A 23044-nucleotide genomic window follows, 5' to 3' on the forward strand; every position below is an offset into this window, starting at 1 on the left:
AAAAAAAAAAAAAATTCCTTAGTTGTAAATCTGTTTCTGTCTATCATCTAAGAATGTCTTTTGTTCACTTATGTGGAAAGTAATCTCATATTCACAGGAATACTCAGGGTTGGAACTGCAAGGACCCAGACATTGCATTGGTCTTATGATGACTGCTATTTACATGATGTTTTAAAGTGGCCTTAGGATAACACTGTTAGCTGAACATGAGAGTTCTCTCGTAAACCAAACCAAGCTCATTTTTAACTGCAGAATCTGGGAAATACTTTAAGTTCGTTCTTTCCTTTCCTTTTAAAGGGACAATTACTATAAATTCCTAGATGCTCCTAAAAGCATATAGAACGTTCCCAGAACCAAAGGATTTCTAAACTATAGTTTGAAATGATGGCATTTTGGAAGCAAGCCTGAATTCCCTTGCTATCTAATGTTTTCCAGATTGTGTAAGTGAAGGATATTATTGTTGCTGCGGTGTAGTCGGGTTGCTCTTGGTGATGGTGGCAGATTAGAGAGAGGCTCCTTTGCCCTGAAGTCTAAAATTTAAGTTTGTACCACTAAGCACAGCAGCCAATATTATAAATATAGAGTAAAAAAAAAAAAAGCTGATCTTCCACTTGCAAAAGGTCAATGTATGTTCACTTACGGAAAAAAAAGTAAGAAATTAATTCACTAAAGATAACAGTAAACTTGAGTGATTTTATTTTCTTTTTAATAATAAAAAGTAATATTATTGGTGCAATCTCACTACACCAGCATATCTAATCGTTAAGCTTTTTTCTTCTTTTTTAACATTTAATATTTGCCTTAATCCCATCAACACCTTGTTTTTCACAGAAACTAACCCATAAACCTGAGCACTGAAATAACAGCCCGAACACTCCCCCTAGTTAGTCATCTTCTACCAGCACCCTAGCCCTACATGTTCAGAGTCAGAATTCTATCTCTAAGCCTAGTGTTGGCCCTGCCATTGTGATCAGGGTCCCCTCGTGGCTCCTGTGATGCCCACAGGAATTTCAGTTTTCTTAGAAGTGTTCAAATGCTGGATTCTGTTGTGTGCAAACAGTTTTTGGGTTGTATCTAGGCTCAGGTTTGCATCCTAATGAACCCAAGGCCTCATTTACCAGAACCTGTAGGTTTTACCTCAGAAAACAAAGGGTAGGTTACATGTATATATAATAGGTATTGGTATTTTGGAGAAACAGACTCTTCTGTAAAAAGTTTAAAAATGCTGAAATTTTTGTAGTGCTGAAATCAGGACAGAGTTATGTTTTATCATGATGTTTATCTCAAAATGTATTCTAAGAGAGATCAGAAGTAACAGACTTGGATTTCCAGACCTGTATCCACTAGAAAGTCAGTCTCTAGGGTTCACTGCCCAGTTCTTCCATTCTATAGATTCCTAGACATAACTTCATGCAGCGAGGCTTTAGAGAAAATCTTCCAGCCACTCAGTCAAATTATCTCCTACACTTAATGAGGAATCTTGACACACTGAGCCCATCCCCCAGAACTGGCTTTCCTCCACATCTGCCTTGGAGGAATGATTTAGAATTCAGAGCAAAGGAATTGTCCTGATAGCAAACAACTGCTATTTAGCTTGGGGTCCAAACACAAGGTACCTGGCTCCACAGCGCTCTGCCTGCCTTGTAGATTCATTTCTATACCAAGAGCTGTGTTGGCTTGTCATCCTTCTGGCCCCAGGCAGTTGGATAGATTTCGGTCACTGGAAGCAAACCAGGAAGAAAATCTCAATTTTAGCAAGCTATCCAAGTCCTCATGAGTGTTCCTTCTGTGTATGTACTCCTTTATTCTCATTTGTAGTCACCCTTCAGCATTTTTGTAGTTAGTTTCATGTTTTAGTTAAATGGGGTTGGTTTGATTGTTTTTTTGTGAGCTAATTAAGAATGAGTGTTTAATTCTAAATATTTCCTAAAAATTGGGCCGTATTGTTTAAAATGATAAGTGAACTACAGTTATTAACACAATCATTTGCTTGGATTACATACTTTAAAATGTTGCCAGACTTAGGAAGAAGCTAATGAATGTGTTTTTTTTTTCTGATGTAGTCTTAGAAGACAATATATTTAGAATTGAGCAAACGAAGATAACAGTAATTAATAATTTCCCCCATTTTTATCAAAATAGAAGTTGGAATGATCAGAGTAGAGAATTACCTCCTTAAGATCATACTGTTATGATTACCATTCTACAGTGCTTTACCGATTATCATCATAATCTTCTAGACATTTTTGCCATTTCTTTCTAAAGCTGCTAATTTTTCCCGTAAGGATGCATTATATAGTTTTATTGTTAAAATTTTTCTTATTGATTTTCCTAGAGGCAAGATGTCTTCTCACATATGAGAATTAAAATTAGAAGTTATCAGCAGTTTGCTGATGTAACTGATGGCAAGTTAAATATCCGTATGCTTTTCTCTCCCCCATGCTTTAGTGACTTAGCACCTTCCTCTTTTCCTCTAAACTTCTTTAAGCTTATATGTGCCATGATATGACAAATTATTTCTTCAAATTTTTATATAGAATGTGTTCATTATAATAATGGCATAATGAGGCAGATTTTAATACTGCTTTACATCTCCCTGGAAAAGAATTAGAGATTTTTGGGAGAGGCCCATGTGGGTCCTTAAAATGCTGCTTAGCAAAGCACAATGCTGGTTCATGGGAAGTGCTCATCTTTTCCAGATTTGTGCTCAAAAAATATACCAATGCAGTTCAATTCAGCAAATATTGATTGCCTTTTATATGCCTGGTTCTGTGCTTAGTGCTACAAGGCTAAAAAGAGGGATTTAGATATAATCTCTACCATCCAACAGAGTGCAGTGGAGGAAACAGGAATTCATATAAATTATTACAAAACAAGGCAAATCTCAGTGAATAGTGAGATAGGAATATAAACAAAATACAATCAAATAACAGGGAAGTAATAAATTGTATGAATTCAAGAAGGCATCACCAAGGAAAAGAGCTTTAAAATAGATTTTAAAAGATAAGTAGCCATGTAGCTATTGATGATTTGTAAGGAAGCAAAGATACAGGGGTATGAAAAGTGGTCAGTGGAGCCGAGAAGCAGCCTGAGTTCAGAATGATTACATTGCGAGCCATGTGGGTGAGATTACTGGGAGATGAAGACTTAAAGTCAGTTGGACTCATGTGGTTGAGGGCTTTTACCACAGTGCCAAGGACTTCAAACTTTTTTCTACAGGCAATTAGGAGACATTAAAATTGTGCATGTGTTTTTCTAATCATGGGGGTGATGTGATGTAATTATATCTGTATTTTAGAAAGATAGTTGTCATTTAAAAAAACATGGAACATTAGCTGGCAAGAAGAGATTGGTGGCAAGGAATCACTTAGGAAGTTTCTCAGTAGTCTATTACAGAAGGGCACATACGAGAATTTGAACTAATAATGGTAGGAAGGTAAACAAAGGAATAATGCTGAAATTGCTTTTGGAGATGGAATTGCTAAGTCCTGGAGAATGACTGAATGGTGTTATGGAGGAAGGATGACACTGTCATTCCTAGCTTGGGCCAGTGGTAGATGATGATGCTATTGGCTATGACAGGGAACACAGGGAAGAATAAAGACTTGAGTTTATATGTACTAGGTTTGCAGAGCCAGCAGAACTTTCAGGTGGCAATAGCTTAAGTGGTGGTTGAACATGCTCTTCTGGATTTCTAAGCAGAAGTCAGGATTTGAGACAGATTTGGGAGTCACCTGTCTACTATAGATGGTTCTTAAATCTTAGATGACATTATCCAAGAAAAAGTGTAGACTAAGAAAATTAGTCAGAAATCAAATATTTGGGTGGCACAGTTACATTAAAGGAGTAGGCAGAGGGGAAAAAAAGCCAACAGATGTTGCTGTCAAAAATTATCAGAGGGGCCAGGAGCAGTGGCTCATGCCTGTAATCCTAGCACTTTGGGAGGCCTAGGCGGGAGAATCATTTGAGGCCAGGAGTTCAAAATTAGCCTGGGCCATAGAAAGACCCCGTTTCTACAAAAAATTTAAGAATTAGCTAGGTGTGGTGGCACGTGCCTGTAGTCCCAGTTACTCAGGCGGCTGAGGCAAGAGGATCACTTGAGCCCAGGAGTTTGAGGTTGCAGTGAGCTATGATGACACCACTGCACTCTAACCCAGGCAACACAGTTGAGACTCTGTCTCAGGAGGAAGAAAAAAGAAAAGAAAAGAATCTGAAAGACGGAGTTAGGAGGTGAGGCAGGAAATGGTCTCAAGAAAGGAAAGGTGGCCAACAGGGGCAGTGAGGTGGAGGAGTCAGAAGAGGCTGCTAATGTCACTGTGCAGGTCTAGAATCCCATTATCTGAAAGCCTTGGGCTGGAGGCTTCAGAATTTAGCAATTATCAGATTTTAGAAAATTGAAAGAGTACTTATATCATTGATTACAAATGTTAATGTGTCTACAGTGAGAATTATGAATAGTCTTACAAATCAGGATAAATAAAAACAGTAAAAGCAGTACTAGTTATGTTTTGCTGTTGAACAAGTTAAGGAAAAACTCAATTTTGAGGGTCTTTTGTAATTCAGAACTTTGGATAAGGCATCGTTGCAGGAGATCGGTGAAGCGGAAGCCAGACCGCAGTGGGGGAGGAAGACACAACTGAAAGACTGGGAAGCAGAGGCAGACATAAACTTTTTTCATTAAAGAAATGAAAGCAAGAGAGGGGATGGTTTGAAGGAACAGCCATGTCCGGGGAATGATTATTTTTTTTAAGAAGTTGGAGCATTTGAGTTGTTTTATAGGTGGGTGGGAAGGAACTCATGGAGATATGGAAATATGGACTAATGGATAAAAATATAAGATAAAAGAAATAATGGAAAGTAAAAGGTGTCAGAGGAAGTGGAAGGTAGGGTGGCCCAAGAGCACAGGGAACGCCTGGAAAGTGGCCTCCAAAAGGAAGGGAGACCGGGGCTTCCTCTTAGACTGAACCTAAGGGTACAGAGTTACAATAAGGGACTCAAGGATCTTGAAGCGAAAAGGCCTTGTAGTCTATGTATGTTACTTTTCTGAGAGAATCAATTTCTTTGTAGCCCTATTGCCAGGGTAAACCTTATTGCAGACTTCATACTGCACCAACATCAATGGAGAGTAACATGTTAATTATATTCTAACTCTATCAAAACATTCATGCACATTCGTTTACATTTATCTGTGTTAGACATCGTCCACTTATACTAGTCTTGTGTTAGCTGTTCAAGTTAATATACAGAGGAATGCCACATAGAAGGGAAAAAAGAGAAAAGAAAAAACAGCTTGAATTTCTTGGAGCTGTAGTTGACCAAGTAGGACAATGATTCATATTCCTTTCCTGTAAATATTTCTATTTCTTTCCTTTCCACTGATTTCACCTGCTTTAGGAAGTCTGCTATGGCAGTTTATTAAATCATCGCTTCATAGTTAAAAAAAGAAAAGTGCCAGTTACAGCAGCTGGAATGCACATTACCCTGGCCTAAATTCCTCGGTAAACTAGAGCAGCAGCAAGTGAGGCATTTACAGTATGGTGTATTTATTAGTAGCGTATCTCTTCTCGGCTTCTCCTTTCCTTAAGCCCAGCTTCTTTTTGTGTAGTCTAGTACCATAACTAATTAGGGTATTTATAAACTACAGGCTGCTTTGAATGGTCATGACCTCTGCAGAGCCAAATTAAAGTGCCTTCTCCTTCAACCTCCAGATAAACATTTAGTTTGATTTACAACTGGAAATATCTCATATTTCACCATTTGAATTCCTCCCAAAAAAACCAGCATGGCAAGGTGAAATGTTCACTGTCATAGTGGGCTTTCTCTAACTTTGTCAACTGCTGTTCTTTTTGAAGTTTCCTTTTTTCTTAAAAAAAAAAATTCCAGAGTTTCAAATTCCCCTGGATGTCACCTTTTAGCTCGTAGAAGTTCTAATTGAGTCAAGTTTCTGTTCATTGCCAATTTCTGCAACTATAATTTAGCTGCTACTTACTTAGTGGCTTAAACTAAGAATATATGTGGCATGCAAGTTAAATATAATCCTCCAAAACAATAAAAAGTCCATTTTATATAACTTATTTCTACATTAATGGTAAAGTGGTGCTTGGCACACCTCATGATACAAAAGTTTTCTTCATCTTTCTTCAGAGGAAGAGTTCTAGCCTGAATCCTAATTTTTTTCCCAGCATCATATAAGACTCAAGAAAATTACTCTGCCTACCGAAAGACACTGGTATTTATGAAATCTTTAGTGTGGTAGGAAAACTTTTCAGTGAGGGAATAGGCCTGAGGAGAGCCTCCTTATGGGGAAACTGAGTCAAAGAATTACTTTATACTGCTCTGGGAATGAGATTTTTGTCGTAGAAATCTGGCAGTAACAATAGGCAAATCATCCTGATAATTCCCCAAATGAGACATAAGGTACCAAGTTTCCAATCTACTGTCTTATTTTGCTAAAATAGAACACAAGCATTAAAAATATACTAGATACCAGGGACTGGATATGAGTAGGCCTATTCTTTAGCTGACATTTTTGTCTTTTGTTTTCATATTCTCATACATCAAGCATGCTTGACACCTAATATACTAAAAGCCACATCACTAAGGAAGACAAAAATAGCAACAGCTCGCATTCAACTAGCATTTATCAAGTACTGTCACACACTTTACAGGTGGTATCTTCTAATGACTAGCTGATTCTTTTTGCTTTATTTCCTCCCCATGGCAACTGTCAGTGCCATTTAGAATGAAACTTTGTCCTCCTTTTAAATATTGAGTATTTTTACCTTTCTTGTTTCCTTCGATTTGCAGCCATTTTTGCATTTTATCTAAGATAATGTATTTTCTATTGCTATTAGCAGACTTTAGCATGAATATCAAATGGCAGCTAATCACTTCAGGAAAAAGCTGACTTTCTATTTTGAGGGAGACCTACCTTCTTATGTTTAATTATATTAGTTATTTCCTCATTTTTTTTTTCCCTCAAGGAAGACTTCAGAATGAACTGTGACAGACTTTGTTTGTGTTTTACTGCCACCAGAATCTTCCCTACACAGTGACATTTTTCCATTTTGAAAAGAGTGGTCATCTTCTCAGCTTTGGTCTTTAACTATTGTGAAAATACTTTTGCTTCATTCATTCTTTCTGAGATTTTATATCTGTAGGTTAAGTTCACCCCAAGTAGGACATTTAGAGTCCACAGTGTTTTATAATCTTTTTCTTTCAGTTCCAAAGGATGCGCTCCTTCCCCATAAACCAGACCCCGAGTTCTCTCAGAGTGAACCTGGTAAATGAATTATTTAATTTTCCCAGTTAAGAAGTGTATTTTTCAAAAACTATTCTTGATATAAATACATTTTAATGGTAGTGATATGGAAGGAATATGGGGAAAAATATGGATATAAAATGTAAATTTCTTTGGGGAAAGTTTAATCATACATCTGGTTGAAAATTTTTTGCTCTGGTTAAATGAAACAGTGGTATATAATTAGTTTATTTTCCCTTGAAGTATTTTCATTGAATAGGACATCATGATAAAATTATAAAACACAATTATTAACGGAGCCAACTCTTTTATATCCTTTCAAAATGTATAAATGCAATTACATTATAACTGTGAGTGTACTTTTAAGTAAAAAATATGGTGCATATTCAAAGTTACAATGAATGATACCTTCAAAGTTTTAGTTAAACTAAGTTCCCTGAGTGGCATCTAATAAATTTTCTCATATTTATTATAGTTCTTAGAAAATGTTTAAATGATTAAATTGATGCATCTAGAAAATACAGAAACTATTTGACTTCACCAGGTAGTAATTCTCATCAGTGTGTTTCTTTGGTTTGTTTTTGGCATAGTTCTGCAACCTGTTACCTTTAGAATTGAGCCACCGAAGACAACAATAGGTAATGATTTTCTAATGTTGACCAACTCTGTTTTTCTTTGCTGCCATCAAGATTGCAGATCTTTCTCAAAAGATCCTATGAAAACATCATCTTTTCTCAGTCCATTTCATCATTCATTCTCATTGTTGTTCTTTCCAAAATAGAAAAGCTGTGGTTTCACTATTGTAAAGGATTTGCTCTAAAGACCAACTTAAGACAGCTCATTACTGAGTCCATCTTCATCTACCTCACCTACCTCCATGTTCACAATGAGTCCACCTTACTGGTGCCATCTATTAATAGTGAATAACAATTTCTGCTGGTTTACTGGTTCTCAGCTGCACTGTTACAACATACCAGCATGTGACAAGTTTGCAAGGTGCTGCAAGTAATTATTATTAATATTGGTCAAAATATTGAAAATTGCCAGTGACGTATTTCTAAAATTTAACTTGAGCAGACTCAAGAAGATTATCCCACCAAAGACGATATTCTCACTCATTTTGTAATCCTGTATGCTGTCTTGGGTGGGGGAGAGAGGGACAGAGCTACAGCTAACTGTCCAGGACTGGTTCTAACTCATACCTCGTCTTAACCCGTCATTCTCATGGATTGGGTCATTTATTATGTGTCCTGGTGGAAAAACAGTTGAGAACCATTATTCTAGTATTCCACAGTCACTTTCCAGAAAGTTCTGTGCAACACTTTCTTCTTTCCTTTTTGCATTTCAAATGAAGGAATCTCATGTAATACCAATATGGTCTTATGCTGGCTTTAAATCTAAGAATTTACAACCTTGGTACTTTTCTTTTGCAGCTCCTTTAGAGACACGAGAAATTCCTTTTATACCTATGATTTCCCCAATTCCTAGTCAAGAGGAACTACCAACTACTCTGGGTAAATTTTGTTTTGATATCTCAGTTCATTAATGACCTACCTTTCAGGAATTTCCCTTAAAGTAGCCATAAGCACATTATGTTGGTGGGTTGTGTCCAAATAATAGAAGGTCACTTTTTACCATTATAAAAAATCTCTGCTTCACTTGATACTTTTCCATTAATTGTATATTTGTCCTTTTAATATTATACTGATTTTCAATATAAAATGAGAATGTTTTAACACATCTTGACAAAATTTAAAGTATTCTAAAAAGAAAACATTCTCAAATCAATGCTGTTCATTTTTGTTGCTTTTTCTGTATTTGAAATTGCATTTGAGAAGAAAAATGAATCGTCTAGTATTTATTGAGCTTTTTCTGGGTGCTAAGTGATATGAGTTCAAAAAACACTATTTTAAAGGTGAGTCTTTACCTTAAGGAGCTCACCCTGTAATATGAAGATGGGATTTAGTAGCAATACTGCTTCTTCTGTGCCACCCACCCAATGCACTACCAGTATACTGGGTCTTCAGGTTGGAATGAGAGTTGACCAGTCAAAGATGAAAATGGTCCTTTCAAGTTAAAGACAGATGGAAGAGAGGCGCAGGGCAGGACTGCTAGACTAACCTGCTGAGTGTGAGTGGGTGGGCTGCCTGGAGAAACAAAGACGGACAAGTCAGGAGAGTTGGGTGGGATGAGCTGGACGGGCTTTTGAGGAGTTCAGGACAAATGTATTCACTGTATGGGAAAATCCAGTTTACTTGCCTCTTGGCTGACAATGAACTCAAAAGCATTCATTCCAGGCTCGTGTGCATTGGCCCCTCTGTCCTGTCCACACTGCATCCCCCATAGCTGGGTTTAAATCAGTGGCCTTATTTTCCTCCCTTTATCCTTTTTCAAATAAATCCATCCTTTGTGAGTGCCTGCTGAAATGAAGTTACTGATCACATTTTAACATGAAATCCTTTGCGAAGAAAAAAATTAAAATTGAGCAAATACACCCTAGTTACAAAATGCTCATCTATTCTAACCTAGGTCTGCAGAGTCAGTGTCATCCATGATGGCAAAGTTAAAAGTGTTTTTTAAAAATCGCTACTAAATATGCTGATTATTTAACTTCCACTCCCTATTTGTTGTGTCTTGGTTTATTGAAGCAAGAACCATTATCTACCAGTTATCACAAGTATCTTTCTTGTGAGCAGAATCAAGAGAATAAAGCAGAGGGGACAAAGAGACGGCAGTGCATTGTTTACACCAAGTGTTTCCTTGGATCCAGTATGTGGCAGAGTGAACCCTAAAATCCACTATGTCTGTACAATGAATATGGGGGTGGAAGTGTTGCCATGAGTAATTTTTTTTTGTCAGGAGGAATGTGTCCACATGTCAATGAATATACACTCTGATTTTCACATGAGGAAAATAGAAGAATATCTGTTCTCATGTGGTGTAAATACACATCTTTTCATAGGATATATTTACTTTCCAGCTCACCTAAATGATTTGTGGTATTTAGGGGGTGGGGAGGAGGCATGGTAGAGACAATACATCAAGACAGGGGACTTTCATACATGAGCCACATCCAAGAATAGCCACAACAGTCATGAAATGATGATCCTAGGCTAAAAGCTCTCAGAAATTCTTATAATAATTGTTAAAATAATAGCACAAGACAGTAAATATAACATATGAGAGTTATTAAAATGTACCACTAAGTTTGAGTTGTTATGATTACTAGGCATGTTTTTAAATGCAATTTATCCTTTTATCGTCACATGGGGCAGAAAAGAGCATGGGTTTTTTTTGGTCATGCTCATAATGATAATTATTTAAGACAAGCTATTTTACTGTTTTTCTTCAGAAGAAACAGACCAATCCACCCAAGAACTCTTCACAACTAAGATTCCACGAACAACTGAATTGGCAAAGACGACTCAGGGTAATAGTATTTCCCCATCTTTAGATAGTAACTTTTCCTTATTTACTTTTAATCGGGGAAAAAAAATATTTTTAGAATGTCATTTCTCATCACAGTGAATTGATTTTTCTCATTTCGTAGGTGAAAGATATTAGCCAAATCTGAATACTTCTGTGAATATTCATTGAATGTCAGAGATTTGCCTTTGAGGGTATTATTGACGGCTTGACGCTGATAACTAAGAATGAAAGCTCTTATTTTTCCCCCGTGTTTGACCTTAGTTTGCCTCATTTTCCACATATGATAAATAAGAACCTTTATTATCTTCCTCTTCCCTTCTCTTTTTCTCATTTCTCTCATGTTTCCCACTTGATGAAACATTGATATTGTGGGCTGAGAAACCCAATAACAAGAAAAAATCCGTTTTAAAATTATGATAATATTTAAACATCGAGGGAGGTGTTCTCTGTGATTTCTTTTATTCTTTGTGATTTCCTACTTTGGGGGAGGTGAACTCACCTATACAATGCTCTAGCTCATCTTCATGTTCTCTCAGAAGTCTTTTCCTTTTTATGTTTTTCTATCCTTCGAGGATTATAACCACTTGTGGATTTCCAATAATTTATTGGGATTTTGTAATGACCCCTTTTGCCATTAGATGGCAGGACTCCAAAAATAAGACAAAAAACAAAGCAAACTTTTTTTTAAGGAGCTAGAAGACAAATAAGTTCATGTTGCCCATTATAAGTTCTAATTTGAGAGAAGTTTGAAATAATAAGAGGAAATGATAATAAAAGAAATAAAATCTTAAGGTCCCTATTTTGTGAATGGGGTACTATTGGTTCTAAAGAAACATGACTAAGAAAGACTCTCTATGGTATAGGACAGTTCCTTTAAATCTTCTGAATCTTTTTTTTTATTTGTTTGGTTTAACCTTTTATTATATTTTAATTTTACTAAATTTTTATTCACTTTTTATTTATTTATAAATATATGTGGGAGTTGGAGGCATGGCATGCCGACAGCCCTCCCACATCCCCATTTCCAGCTTCAACAATTAACAGCAGCTGGTCAGTTGTGTTACATCCCTGGCCCACCCTGATTTGTGTATGTTTATTATTTTGTGTTTTTGAAAATCTCTTTAATATCTGGCTTAATAGGAGATAGCTGGGTTCTCATCATCAAACACAGTGTTTTTATAGCAAAATATATAAATATTTACAATAAGGATAAATAAAGGCTCTCATCCATCTCAGGGTGTGTTGCCAAATGAAAAAAAAAATGATTTCAGCTTTTTAGAGCTTTATGGATTTCAGAATTGAGGATAAAAGATCATAGGCCTACTCTTTCCTTGTCTTGCTTTTTCTTACCGTAATGGGAACGTCCATATTGTGTCACCATTACTAGTATATGTGGAATTTTTATCAAATTCCTTCTGAAATATTTTTATGACATATAAATTTCATAGTTAATTACGTGTATATGCAAGATCTTTTATCATTATATGAATTGTCTTAACATATTTGTATAATATATTTTAACTTTTTTCTAATATTCTTAGCTCTTTTTTTATGTTTAAATCTGAAACCCTGGAGCAGTTTTCTCAAGGCATTGTGTTGTTGGTTGGTGAGGAGCTATATGAGAACTCGCAACCTAAACTTAAATTATATTTCAGCTCTTTTATAAAAAGTTCTTTTCAGATTTAAGTAAAGACCATGGGAAAACCAAAACAAAATTTCTGATCCTGGGGCTCTGAAATAATGAATGATTATTTCTGAGTATTTTTGTGTTTTCCTCTGAGTCTCTTTCCTATCCAAAGTTTTAAAATTCATGTATATCTAGAATGAGACAAGAACCATGAGCCCTGTATTTTTTTTATTAAGCAAAAGCAATCTAACATGCAAAGGGATTTACATGAAAAGCTAAAATAGGTAAAATTGACAGGGACTCCTACCACTTTCAAAGAAAATTGGAGAACAATATTTGCAAATCATCATCAGGCATTTTACAGTCTGTGAGAATTACTATTTATAGCAACAGTACCTCTATTCACACTGCTTATTACACTTGGGAAGGCCCAGGCTAACCCTATAGAGAATTTCAGTACCTATCTGCTGTTGGCCTGCAGCATAGCAAAATCCTGCTCATCACAGTCTTTACATTGGAAATTTACAAATGAGCTACATTATAACCTATTTCACAGGCATTTTTTTAACTTGATGGGCAAGGCATTGCTGATTTATGGTAATATAAACACCCACTCAGGATGTGAAAAAAATCATCAAAATGGTGTAATCTACTTACACAGTTTGCAAGAAAGATTTTATCCAGTCTTGGCTAAAGAAGCATTACCAAGAAAGTTGGTAGCAAGAGCTAGTGTCTGGTAGGGGGACAGGGGGCAGAGGAGAGCAGGGGTGGGAAGAACAAATTCCAGGATGAATGCACACTTTAAAACCTTAGGAAGCAAAAATAGGTCAGCAGGTTTTCACAAAATTGCCTGCATATAGTGGTCGCCCACTCATTCATTCATTCAGCATGTCTTTGTTAGGAGTCTTTCCCGTGCAGGCCCTGGAGGGCAGGGCCAGAAAGCAACAAGGTGGTCCTGGGGCTTATCTGAGTTCTTGCTCCTTGCTTGTGCTTTCTTGATGGACAGGGCCCCAGATGTCATTTGTTCTCATTTCTACTGCATTATGGACCGCACTTAGTATGTATTCATTTCAGGCTTCATGAGCAAAGACAATTTGATAGAGATCATATGTTCCTACTCTTTTCTTCTTACCTACCTTAACATTTATTTCTCTTTTTACCTTTAATATTGCTTGTTTGTTTTCTCTGGCAAAATAATGTCCCAGAGTGACTCCTTCCTGAGAGACATGGATAGATAGGTGGATGGATGAACAGACGGATGGACAGGCATATGGATGAATGGCTTACGTGTTTATAATGTTAAGCAACCATGTGGTAAAATGAATGCTCCTGCAAAACATGGGCTGCATAATGATAATCCTTAACACACATTACAAATGACCTACCTCATTCAGACTATGTGTATCTTTAATTTTCAGTCATGAATATTTTCACTTGTTTTATTTTCCTTTGGCATGAAGTCTGTAATGCACTACTGGGAATTTCAGAGCACTCTTTCTACTTCTAAGCAAAGTGTACGAGTTGTTGGTACCTAGGGTGCCAGATCTCCATTCAGTGGACTTTGGAGTGTTGGTTATTAAATATGAAGTGTTTCCTTCATTTCAGCACCACACCGATTGTATACTACTCCTGTGAGGCCCAGAACACCAGAGAAACCACACATCAGACCTGGTAAGTTGTTTCTCATTCTCTGATGTGCTAAATAATCGGCAGGCTGGGAAAGACATGAAATGGATTGAAACAACCAAATATACCAAAGGGGGGACTATATTCTTAACTTGCAATAAAGGACACAAGAAATCTGATCCTTGTGGATAAGTGGAGAGGCACTGATGCCACTTCCACTTGTCCATGGAAGTGACGAGACTTGACTGAGGTTTTTAAGGATGGTCAAAATCAGAGACCATTATGAAACTTTAGCAATATAAAAGTATTTTTAAAGTAGTGTTTGTGTGTAAATCACACATACTCCTTTAATTTTCCATGACACTTACAAAGATGGCATAGTGTTAGCTATGACTTGATACTACTTGCTTTCAAATGTTATTTCTCTCTTAAGAAAAGATGGTCCTTCTCAATATAAAAAGGCTCTGGGAAAATATTTTTATTGATTCCTTTAGAGGATAAAAAATTTTTCACAGGTTCTATACAGCAAAAATAAAGTTATAATTATATATTGGGAAATAATTTAAATTTACTAAATTCGCCAAAGGTCCTAGGATCTCCCTCATTGGAGGTTGTTTAGGGAAAAATTAACTTGGAGGGGCTGATTTGGCTCATGTAAATCACTCCTATACTAAAGCACAAGTCGGACCAAAGACTCTGGTATTTTCTGTCCTTTGTCTCTGTGATTTTAAGGACTCTCCTTAAAGTTCTAAATGATGAAACTCATTTACAAATGAATGTTGAATGTATCTCCACATGAAAGAACAAATGATTTTTTTAATATTCTTTGGTTTATGGAGAGCCCATATATTTTGTTATAATCCTCCAACTTCTAAAGGAAATTAGGCACAAATCTTTTATAAATAAATGTATCCCCATGTGACTTTTGTGTCATAATAGCTGTTGAGAGCTTAATGCGTGGCTGGCGACAGTAAACACTTCTACAAAATAACAAAACAGTAACAATAACAGCTAACAGTGACTGTTTGCCATGTGAGGTACAGCTGGGGAAGCTAAGGCCCTGAGAGCAACTAGAAAGTGGATCCAAAGGCACACGCAATGTGACTCCAGGGTTTGCTCACTTAGGGACAATACACTTAGAGCTCCTCTTTAAAGGGTCTTCGAAATGGACTACAAAATAGGTGACCTCTTAAAGTTTTGGTGATGCTGTGGCTTTCTACAAAGCAGGCGAGAAATTTAAGTGGTCTCATCAAGTTCTGTATTTGACAATGGACTTGTGCAAGGACTATTATAATGAAACATCTGTTCCTAGAGACTCCTACAAAAGGACTGCCAATTCATGAGTTATGAATTGAGGTTTTGACAAATAAATATACTTCAAGTTTTGGTTTTTGGTTTTTCATTAGACATATGTAGTCCTGATCTTTCTTCAGATCCCTTTTGAAGCGTATCTAATGCTGATAAATGAAGCAAGATATTTCCCACTTATATAAATTCCCTTGTTAGTTATTTTTTCAAGTCGAGTATTGAAGCCCAGTGGTCACCTCAGAGTACAAATGCAGGTCTCTATTCCCAAATTCAAGTCTATGACTTTTGTACCAGAATGTGGTTTCTATTTCTGAACCACATTTTTTGGTAAGCCATCATTTTTTATTACACAGTTAAATGACTTTCAATTCTCTAGGAAGTTTTGTTTTCCTTGGCTACAAATGTTTAGTAAGAAAATGTCTGAACTATTTATTTCTCACTTTATTGTAGTTCTGAATAGGACAACTACAAGACCCACCAGACCCAAACCCAGTGGGATGCCCAGTGGGAATGGAGTGAGAACAGGTAATGATCATAAGCGTATTTCCTTTTGATCTCGTCAAAACTGCAAATGTTATTAGTCAGCTTTTATGATTTTGTTGAATTCACATTTCAATTTCCTTTTTACAAGTTTTAGAAGCTTTTAGTAAAACTATAATTGAAAAATATAACTCATTCCAAAATCAAAACTTCAAGTGTCTCTGAAAATATTAAAGAAAACTTTTTCACTTCTCCAAACCTTGTCCACTAAATTAGTTATACTGTATACAGTTTTGCTTCCTAAAAAGTCCTGATTAAATATGAATTGTTGAATGAAAAAAATAAAAATAGCTGTTTTTCCTACTTTCAAAATATTTTCCATACACAAGCTGGTTTTTGAACTGTAATTACTTGGTTTTTAAGTTTATAATTTTATGAGTACCATTATAATTTTTTTAAAGATCTGCATCTGTTAGCAATCTGGAATATGAAATTTAAATAAGAAGAAACAGATTTAACCACAGCAATTAACAATTGGTTACCCTGGTTGTAGTCATATTAATGTTTTCAAAACATTCTGCTTGCTTAAATGACATAGCCTGAATCCAGTCAGATCTAAGGGAGTAGGTATCTTTGTAGAAAAACTAGAACACTGATCTGATAAAAGTGTTTGAAAACACTCAGTTTACTCCATGGTTAAATGGTAGTGATTAGATGCCTTAACATAGGATTGTATTATTCCCTTGAAATATTTTTAATAGTATAAATTTTGTGCTGATTTACATTAAAAAGCATGAAAATTAAAATTGATTTAGCATCTATATATTTGGTCAACCTATGATGGTTCTCTAATGAGAAGGGGATGTAAATAATACCTAAAGATACTTAGTCTAGATTTGTTTTAGAGTGTGTTTTTTTGTACTGGTATCTGAAATTCTAGGAATTCCCTTCAAACCAAGTAATGAGGCCAATACTATAAATTCCTGACTCATTAAAAGCAAGGAAGCATTCCAGTATCTCAGATGGTCCTTTTATTCATCCCAACTGTGGGATTAGAAATAATTTCTCAGACTGACATAAACAATCTGGCTGTAAACAAAGCCACCTTCTCTCAGATCGTTTTGGGAGTAAGGCAGGGCAAATTGTTTAATTTCAAATAATTCATGGAAGTTGCAAATAAGTAAAAATAGAAGAAAGCACTTAGAAGTCAACAAAGCAAATGAAAGAATAAGTACAGAAGCTCCAAAGCCATTAACCTTCAGTATAATCAGACACTGATTCTCATTAGGAACATGCTCTTGTCAGAGGGGAAACAAAGTATTATTATATTTTATCTTATCAACAATATAAACATTGTTCCAAAGCCACTAGTATCACAAATGGATCTCTATTACCTCTGTGTACACATAGTCAACTTTGTAATAATACTTATCCAACTTAGCTTTGGAAGAATAATATCTTGTATCAGGGCTTCTTCAATTTAATCAGTCAATTACTGGTAGAAATTGGGCTGGTGGACACAGGTAGACAAAACTGAACTCACTGTTTCCCCTTTCTTTACTCCACCTCCCTTCCCAGCCAGACTTTGTTATACCTGGTCTGTATTCCATTGTCCATCTATTGGGTTCCCCTGTCAGGGAAGGACTTGCTGCCCACCTGCAGGGAGTGTGGTCACCAGACAGCATCTAGCTGTCATCTCCTTCAGGGTAAGCCTCAGCTGAAATAGCCTTGAGTGGAGATCTGGGTAGTACATCTCTGTGTCTAATAAATGCATAACAACCAAATGGAATTTACCCCAAGAATGCAAGGTTGGCTTAACATTCAAACAAATTAGTGCAATTCACCTCATTAACAGAATAAAGGAGAAAAATCACATGATCATCTGAGTAGATGACAAAAGCAACCATTAGACAAAGTTTTAAATTCATTCATAAATGAAAACTCTCAGGAAATTAGGAATAGAAGGACGTTTCCTCAATCTAATAAAGGGTATCTGTGAAAAGCCTACAACTAACATTCTACTTAATGTTGAAAGAATGAATTCTTTTCTCCTAACATCAAGAATACAGCAAGGATTCCTACTTTCACCACTTCTGATGAATATAATGACTGTTTAGCCAATGCAATAGTAAGGAAATGAAGTATATGGCATAAAAATCCGAAATTACAGATAACATGGTTATCTATCTAATCAGTTGCTTTCACAGTACGATGGCAGTGTTGAGTACTTGTGACAGAAACCATATGGCTCACAAAGTTGAAAATATTTACTGTCTGGCATTTAGAGCAAAAGTTTGCCAACCCCTGTGCTAGACAATCTCTCTCACTTTCTCCCTGAAGAAGGAAGCTGTGGAGCTGTGCAGCTATTCTTTCATTCAAACAATGAACATTTATTGACGGCCCATTGTGTGCCAGGGAAAGTGTAATTCTGAAACCACGTTAGTACGTGTGCTTTGGAAGATACTGTTAAATACCTGAGCTGTAAACTCCTTCCTCTGTATCCTAATGAGAGCCCAGTTTACTGCCCTTGTGTGCATGTGCTTCACAATGAGAACCCAGACTCCTCGGGCTGAAAAATGTGTTTTTCTGGGCTGTGACTTAATCTTCCCATCTGCTGGCTCATCGCCCCTGGCTTTTTAGCCAGGTGCTAAGATTTGGGGACAAAGATGAGGAAACCAATCATCCATAAATATCACCCCGTTTTGGTCACAGGGAATGGAGTCGCTGATAGATTTAAAAATTGATCCCCAGTTTACTGTGTGTGTTTGCAAAATTTTTGTTACCATGGTTAAAAATACCCAAACCGTTACTTCATTTTGGACAACAAACTGCTAACGGGTGAACTGTATAAATCCAAAGACTTTTGGAGAACTCCCCTAGGGCAGTTGAAGGCTCACACTGAGGCTCACATCTTGATGCTTACAGGGCTGACTCTATGCTTCAGAAGATGTGTCCATTAATCCTGCCTGAGGGAAAAAGAATTCAGGTCGCAGCCGAGGCCAGACTGTTAGACTGGGTGCCAATTCCAGAGGATTCCTTCTCTGTAGTGTTGCCCTTCCTGGTTCCTCCTCTCTCTCCACATTGGCTCTCTGCTACCTTTGGCCTTTATTTGCTCCCCTCTGACTCAGGGCAACAGATGCTCACCGGCCTCTCCAGTTCTGGCCCAGACAATGTGCCTGAAATGTAGCTGGTGCTGGAGAGGCAAGACCAGAGCTAGAGCTCAGTCTCCTGTCCGCAGGTCTTTCCACTGAGCCCCTGGCTGCCTTCGGCGGGGCCCTTCCCAATGCTTTCCTACACCACCGCCTTCTGTCTACTTCTAAAGGATGGAGAAAGTCTAGATCAGCAGCTGGTTATCGATTTGGGTACTTACACCTAAGGATCAAAGCAGTATAATGTTCTGTTTCCATCTATACAGAAAATGGCTAGTTTCTTCCAGTTTCTCCCTTGATTAGAAAAGAGGTCAGGGGAATTTGTATCCTTGATCTTATGCATAAAGTAACTAGAATTTCAGATTCTCTCTAGGGCTTCTAGATCTCTAATTCACCAGCCCTTTTAGGCACTTACCCTGTGGCTTGGTGCATCTGCATGTGCCCGCTTTGGGACTGATGTCAGCCTTGGACTATTTCCTGAGTCCTGCACACTGGTGGCATGGCTGGAGGACACATGCTTGCCAGCCAAGGCTCTGTAACCCTCACAAAGTGCTGGCAGCTCAGCCCACCCAGGGGACAGAGTAGAGGGCTCTGGGGCTGTAGTCACTTGGTCATTGTGAGTAATGGAAGGAAGAAGGAGACAGTAAGTACTCTGTGCTGTGCCACTTAGTGCTTAAGAGATAGGCTTTGGAGCCAGGCGTAACCCAACATGGAATCCCAATGGCTGTGAGACCTGGGGCAAGCTGCTAATTCTCCCCTTGCTTTGGGCTTCCCCATCTGTGGGATATGGATTGCACCTCCCACACAGAAGGGTGTGAGGGTCAAATCAGGTAATGAATATGTCAGTGCTTATGCACAGTATTGGATCAAAATACTTTGTTTTTCAAGGGGCGGAAAGATTTGGAGAAAAGGCTGTGAAGAAGGATCTACTCAAGGCACACATAGCCTGTTAGCCTTATAGACTATATACATTCTTTTTTGCCCTCAAGAAATAGTGGTAAATCAAACCTCACCAAGCCAGGTTATCCCAGTGACACAAATGGAAGTATTTTCCATTCGCTTTGCCGTTCTCAGAGTAACCACTCAAATGAGCCATTTCCCTGGCCCCATGACCTCCGACAGTGGGACACAGGAAGAAGACTAATGAGCCATTTGTTTGTGCCACACCTGTGGGATTAGCCACAAAATAGTCATTGCACCCAGGAACACTTTTTTTCCTCCCACAAATAAGCAACCTTTAATTCATGATTCCATATAACCGTTCTCCATGGTTTTACATCTTATCTCTTAATCAAGCAGCAGAGGGTATGGGATTACAATATGGGGTTCATCCTGCAAATTTTATAAATTAATGCGAAAACATCATCTAATTTTTGGCAAGCAAAGCTTCTGTGGTAAATTCGATCCATGTATCTGCCCACACATTAAATGAGATTGAGTATGTAATGTCCCTACACAGGCCCTGGACCACAGTGCACCCTCGAAACAGAGTTGTTGTCATTATCTTTGTCATGTGGTTGTCATTGTTAATGTACTAACTAGTATATTAATTAAATGTTTCATTCTTAATTTTAATATGCAAATTGTAGTCAGGTCCTCAAAGTAGTGTGGATTCTTTTTTAGGACAAGCCATTATATCTGAAGCTATTTTTATTATTTAGATTCTAAAAATGTCTGTTTCTATTCTTTTATAATGAAGACTATCAGCCATATAAGGGAAGATTATTTTATAAAAGAATCATTTTTTAAAATAGGATGAAACCAAATTGTTTCCCTTTGTGCTAGAAGAGCTATCCAAAATCCAAGCCTGGGTATCTAGGTGAATGGCTGAGTAATAACCATTGGATTGTTTGGAGGATTTAGGGGACAAAATGCCACACAAAGTAATTTTCAGATCAGTTTCTTTCAAACAGCATTTGGAATTCTAGTCCTGCCCAGGACTAATTTACAGATCCCAAAGGTAAGGATCGTTTGTGATCTCTCCAGCCTGATAGCCAGTGCCTCTCCAGGAATATTTTAAAGTCAATTCAGGAAGTATAAACCCAAATACATTGGAATTCTAAGGGGTGTTTTTTTTTTTTTTAATGGAAATGGAGGGGTTGGAAGAAATCATTTTTAAAACGACAAAATTTACCCATGACTATTGGCAAAAGGTGGCCAGTCAACACAGATGAAATTCTGCTTGGTGAGGCAAAGCCGCCCAGGAAAGGCAGTGCAGGATGAGCGCTGTGGAAAACCACAATGCACAACCAAATGCTAAGTCTACAGAGAAAATATCACAACCAGTGAATGCAGGGTTTTGAATTTTTTCTATAGCCAGATAGTAGAAGCCAATTAAAGTGTCTGGGCACAAGAATACCAATGCCCCTGCTCTGCAAAGAATGCACATTATTACTGACAACTCTACCAAGTCTCCATGGAGAAGAACGTTTAGCACATTTTTGCCGTGTATTTATTCCCTCTCATTATCTCTGTTCACAGGGATCAAACAGGCACCTCAGCCATCAGGTTCTGATAGAGATGTGTCAGTGGACTTGTACCACTCCACAAAAAGACCAGGTAAGGGACAAGATGCTGACTCCCTTATGGCAACTCAGCTCTGAAAATTGGGCAGTAACTGCAATGTCATTTGTTGCAACAAAAACAGCAACATCTACATAGCCCCCAAAGTGTCAGAACCATGCAAACAGTGCATGAGTATTGCTAGAAACCCATTTGAAATATTATCTTTAGGGGAATGAAAAGATCCCTGTACAGAAATCAAATGTTAATAAGAACCAAATGGGGTACTATTTTAATAATTACTTTCTATAATGTTCTAAGGGGTCATAATGAACAAATTCTGCAGAATCACTATGGGTTCTAGTTTTTAATCATGTTTAAGCTTTACTCTTCTGTGATTCATTGCAATATCCTTTTGCCTGAAAGAATTATTTATGTTCCTGATTTAAGAGTATGCTCTATGTAATAGGCCAAAAGTATTAAGCTGATGACTTGGAAACCTTTGCATTGAATAAGGTCTTTGTTTGTTTGTTTGTTTGAGACAGAGTCTTGCTGTGTTGCCCTGGGTACAGTGCAGTGGCATAATCATAGCTCACTGCAACCTCAAACTCCTGGGCTCAAGCGACCATCCTGCCTCAGCCTCCAAAATAGCTGGGCCTACAGGCATGTGCTACCACGCCCGGCTAATTTTTCTATGTGTAGTAGAGATGAGGTCTCACTCTTGCTCAGACTGGTCTCAAACTCTTGAGCTCAAGTCATCCTGCTGCCTTGGCCTCCCAGAGTGCTAGGATTACAGGCGTGAGCCACCGCACCCGGCCTAAGCTCTCTCTGCTTTTTAAAAGGATACTGTGAGACCTACTCTGGTATATTACTGTCCCAAACGTCACCACTCCCCTGAACACACACACTCTTTCTTTTCTCTCTTTTTCTCTTGCTAGTATTACAGGCAGTACTATATGCTACAGGGCATTTTCCTGGACTGATAATTTTATTTGAAGATTTTTTAAACCAACATATATTATGCAAAGAGATAAATTTTTAAGCTATAATACAAGACAAGGAATTTGGGTTACAATGGACTGCTCTAAGTACCTTTAGCCTTGCCAACCTTTGTGCAAAATAGACACCGTTGTGCAAATTATAAAAAGGTGCCTCTCGATCCCACCCTTTAGGCAGACCAGCTAGAAAAACATGTCCTCCCTCAGGGCTAGGGCTGGAGCTCATGGGCGAGTGAGCAGAGTGGCTCCCACTCGTACAGCCCTGGCCAGGTGCAATAAACAACCACAGCCATTCATAGTGACCCTGCTCTGCACAGACAAAAGCTTGTTTCTGCCATCAGAGTTACTTCTATGTAATCACTGGAGAAGTTCTGAAGGTGTTTGTTTAATTATAATTACATAATAGAGCTGGAGATAGGGTGGAATATCCACAAAAGGAGAAATTATAAACTTTAACAATGTAAGCTAAAATGGTGTGTCAACCTAAAATAATCAAAAGAGTCAGAATCTTTTTTTGTCAAAGTTTGAGGCTGAGCTGCCCAGGAAGCACAGATTCCAAAGAACGTAAATCAGAGTTCCAAAATGTAGAAGTTTGGAATCACTCATACAGGCAAAGTTTGGGGAAGTTTAATGGAATTTCAACATCATAGTTATAACTATTCAT

At 37.5% G+C, this 23044-nt stretch overlaps 1 protein-coding gene across 1 annotated transcript in view; it reads left to right on the plus strand.

The window, feature by feature from the left end:
• The window catches only part of LOC123630595 (ABI family member 3 binding protein), a 221947-nt gene that overhangs the window by 165985 nt on the left and 32918 nt on the right, over window positions 1-23044 (plus strand). Inside the window, exons 52-58 of the mRNA XM_045540393.1 lie at window positions 7223-7282; window positions 7852-7899; window positions 8695-8775; window positions 10614-10691; window positions 13923-13988; window positions 15702-15776; window positions 21362-21439. Of these exons, the coding sequence (XP_045396349.1) occupies window positions 7223-7282; window positions 7852-7899; window positions 8695-8775; window positions 10614-10691; window positions 13923-13988; window positions 15702-15776; window positions 21362-21439 (486 nt within the window). The remainder of the gene's footprint in view (window positions 1-7222; window positions 7283-7851; window positions 7900-8694; window positions 8776-10613; window positions 10692-13922; window positions 13989-15701; window positions 15777-21361; window positions 21440-23044) is intronic.

This window comes from Lemur catta, chromosome 1 (genome assembly GCF_020740605.2).
Source record: "Lemur catta isolate mLemCat1 chromosome 1, mLemCat1.pri, whole genome shotgun sequence".
In the NCBI taxonomy this organism is placed as follows: Eukaryota; Metazoa; Chordata; class Mammalia; order Primates; family Lemuridae; genus Lemur; species Lemur catta.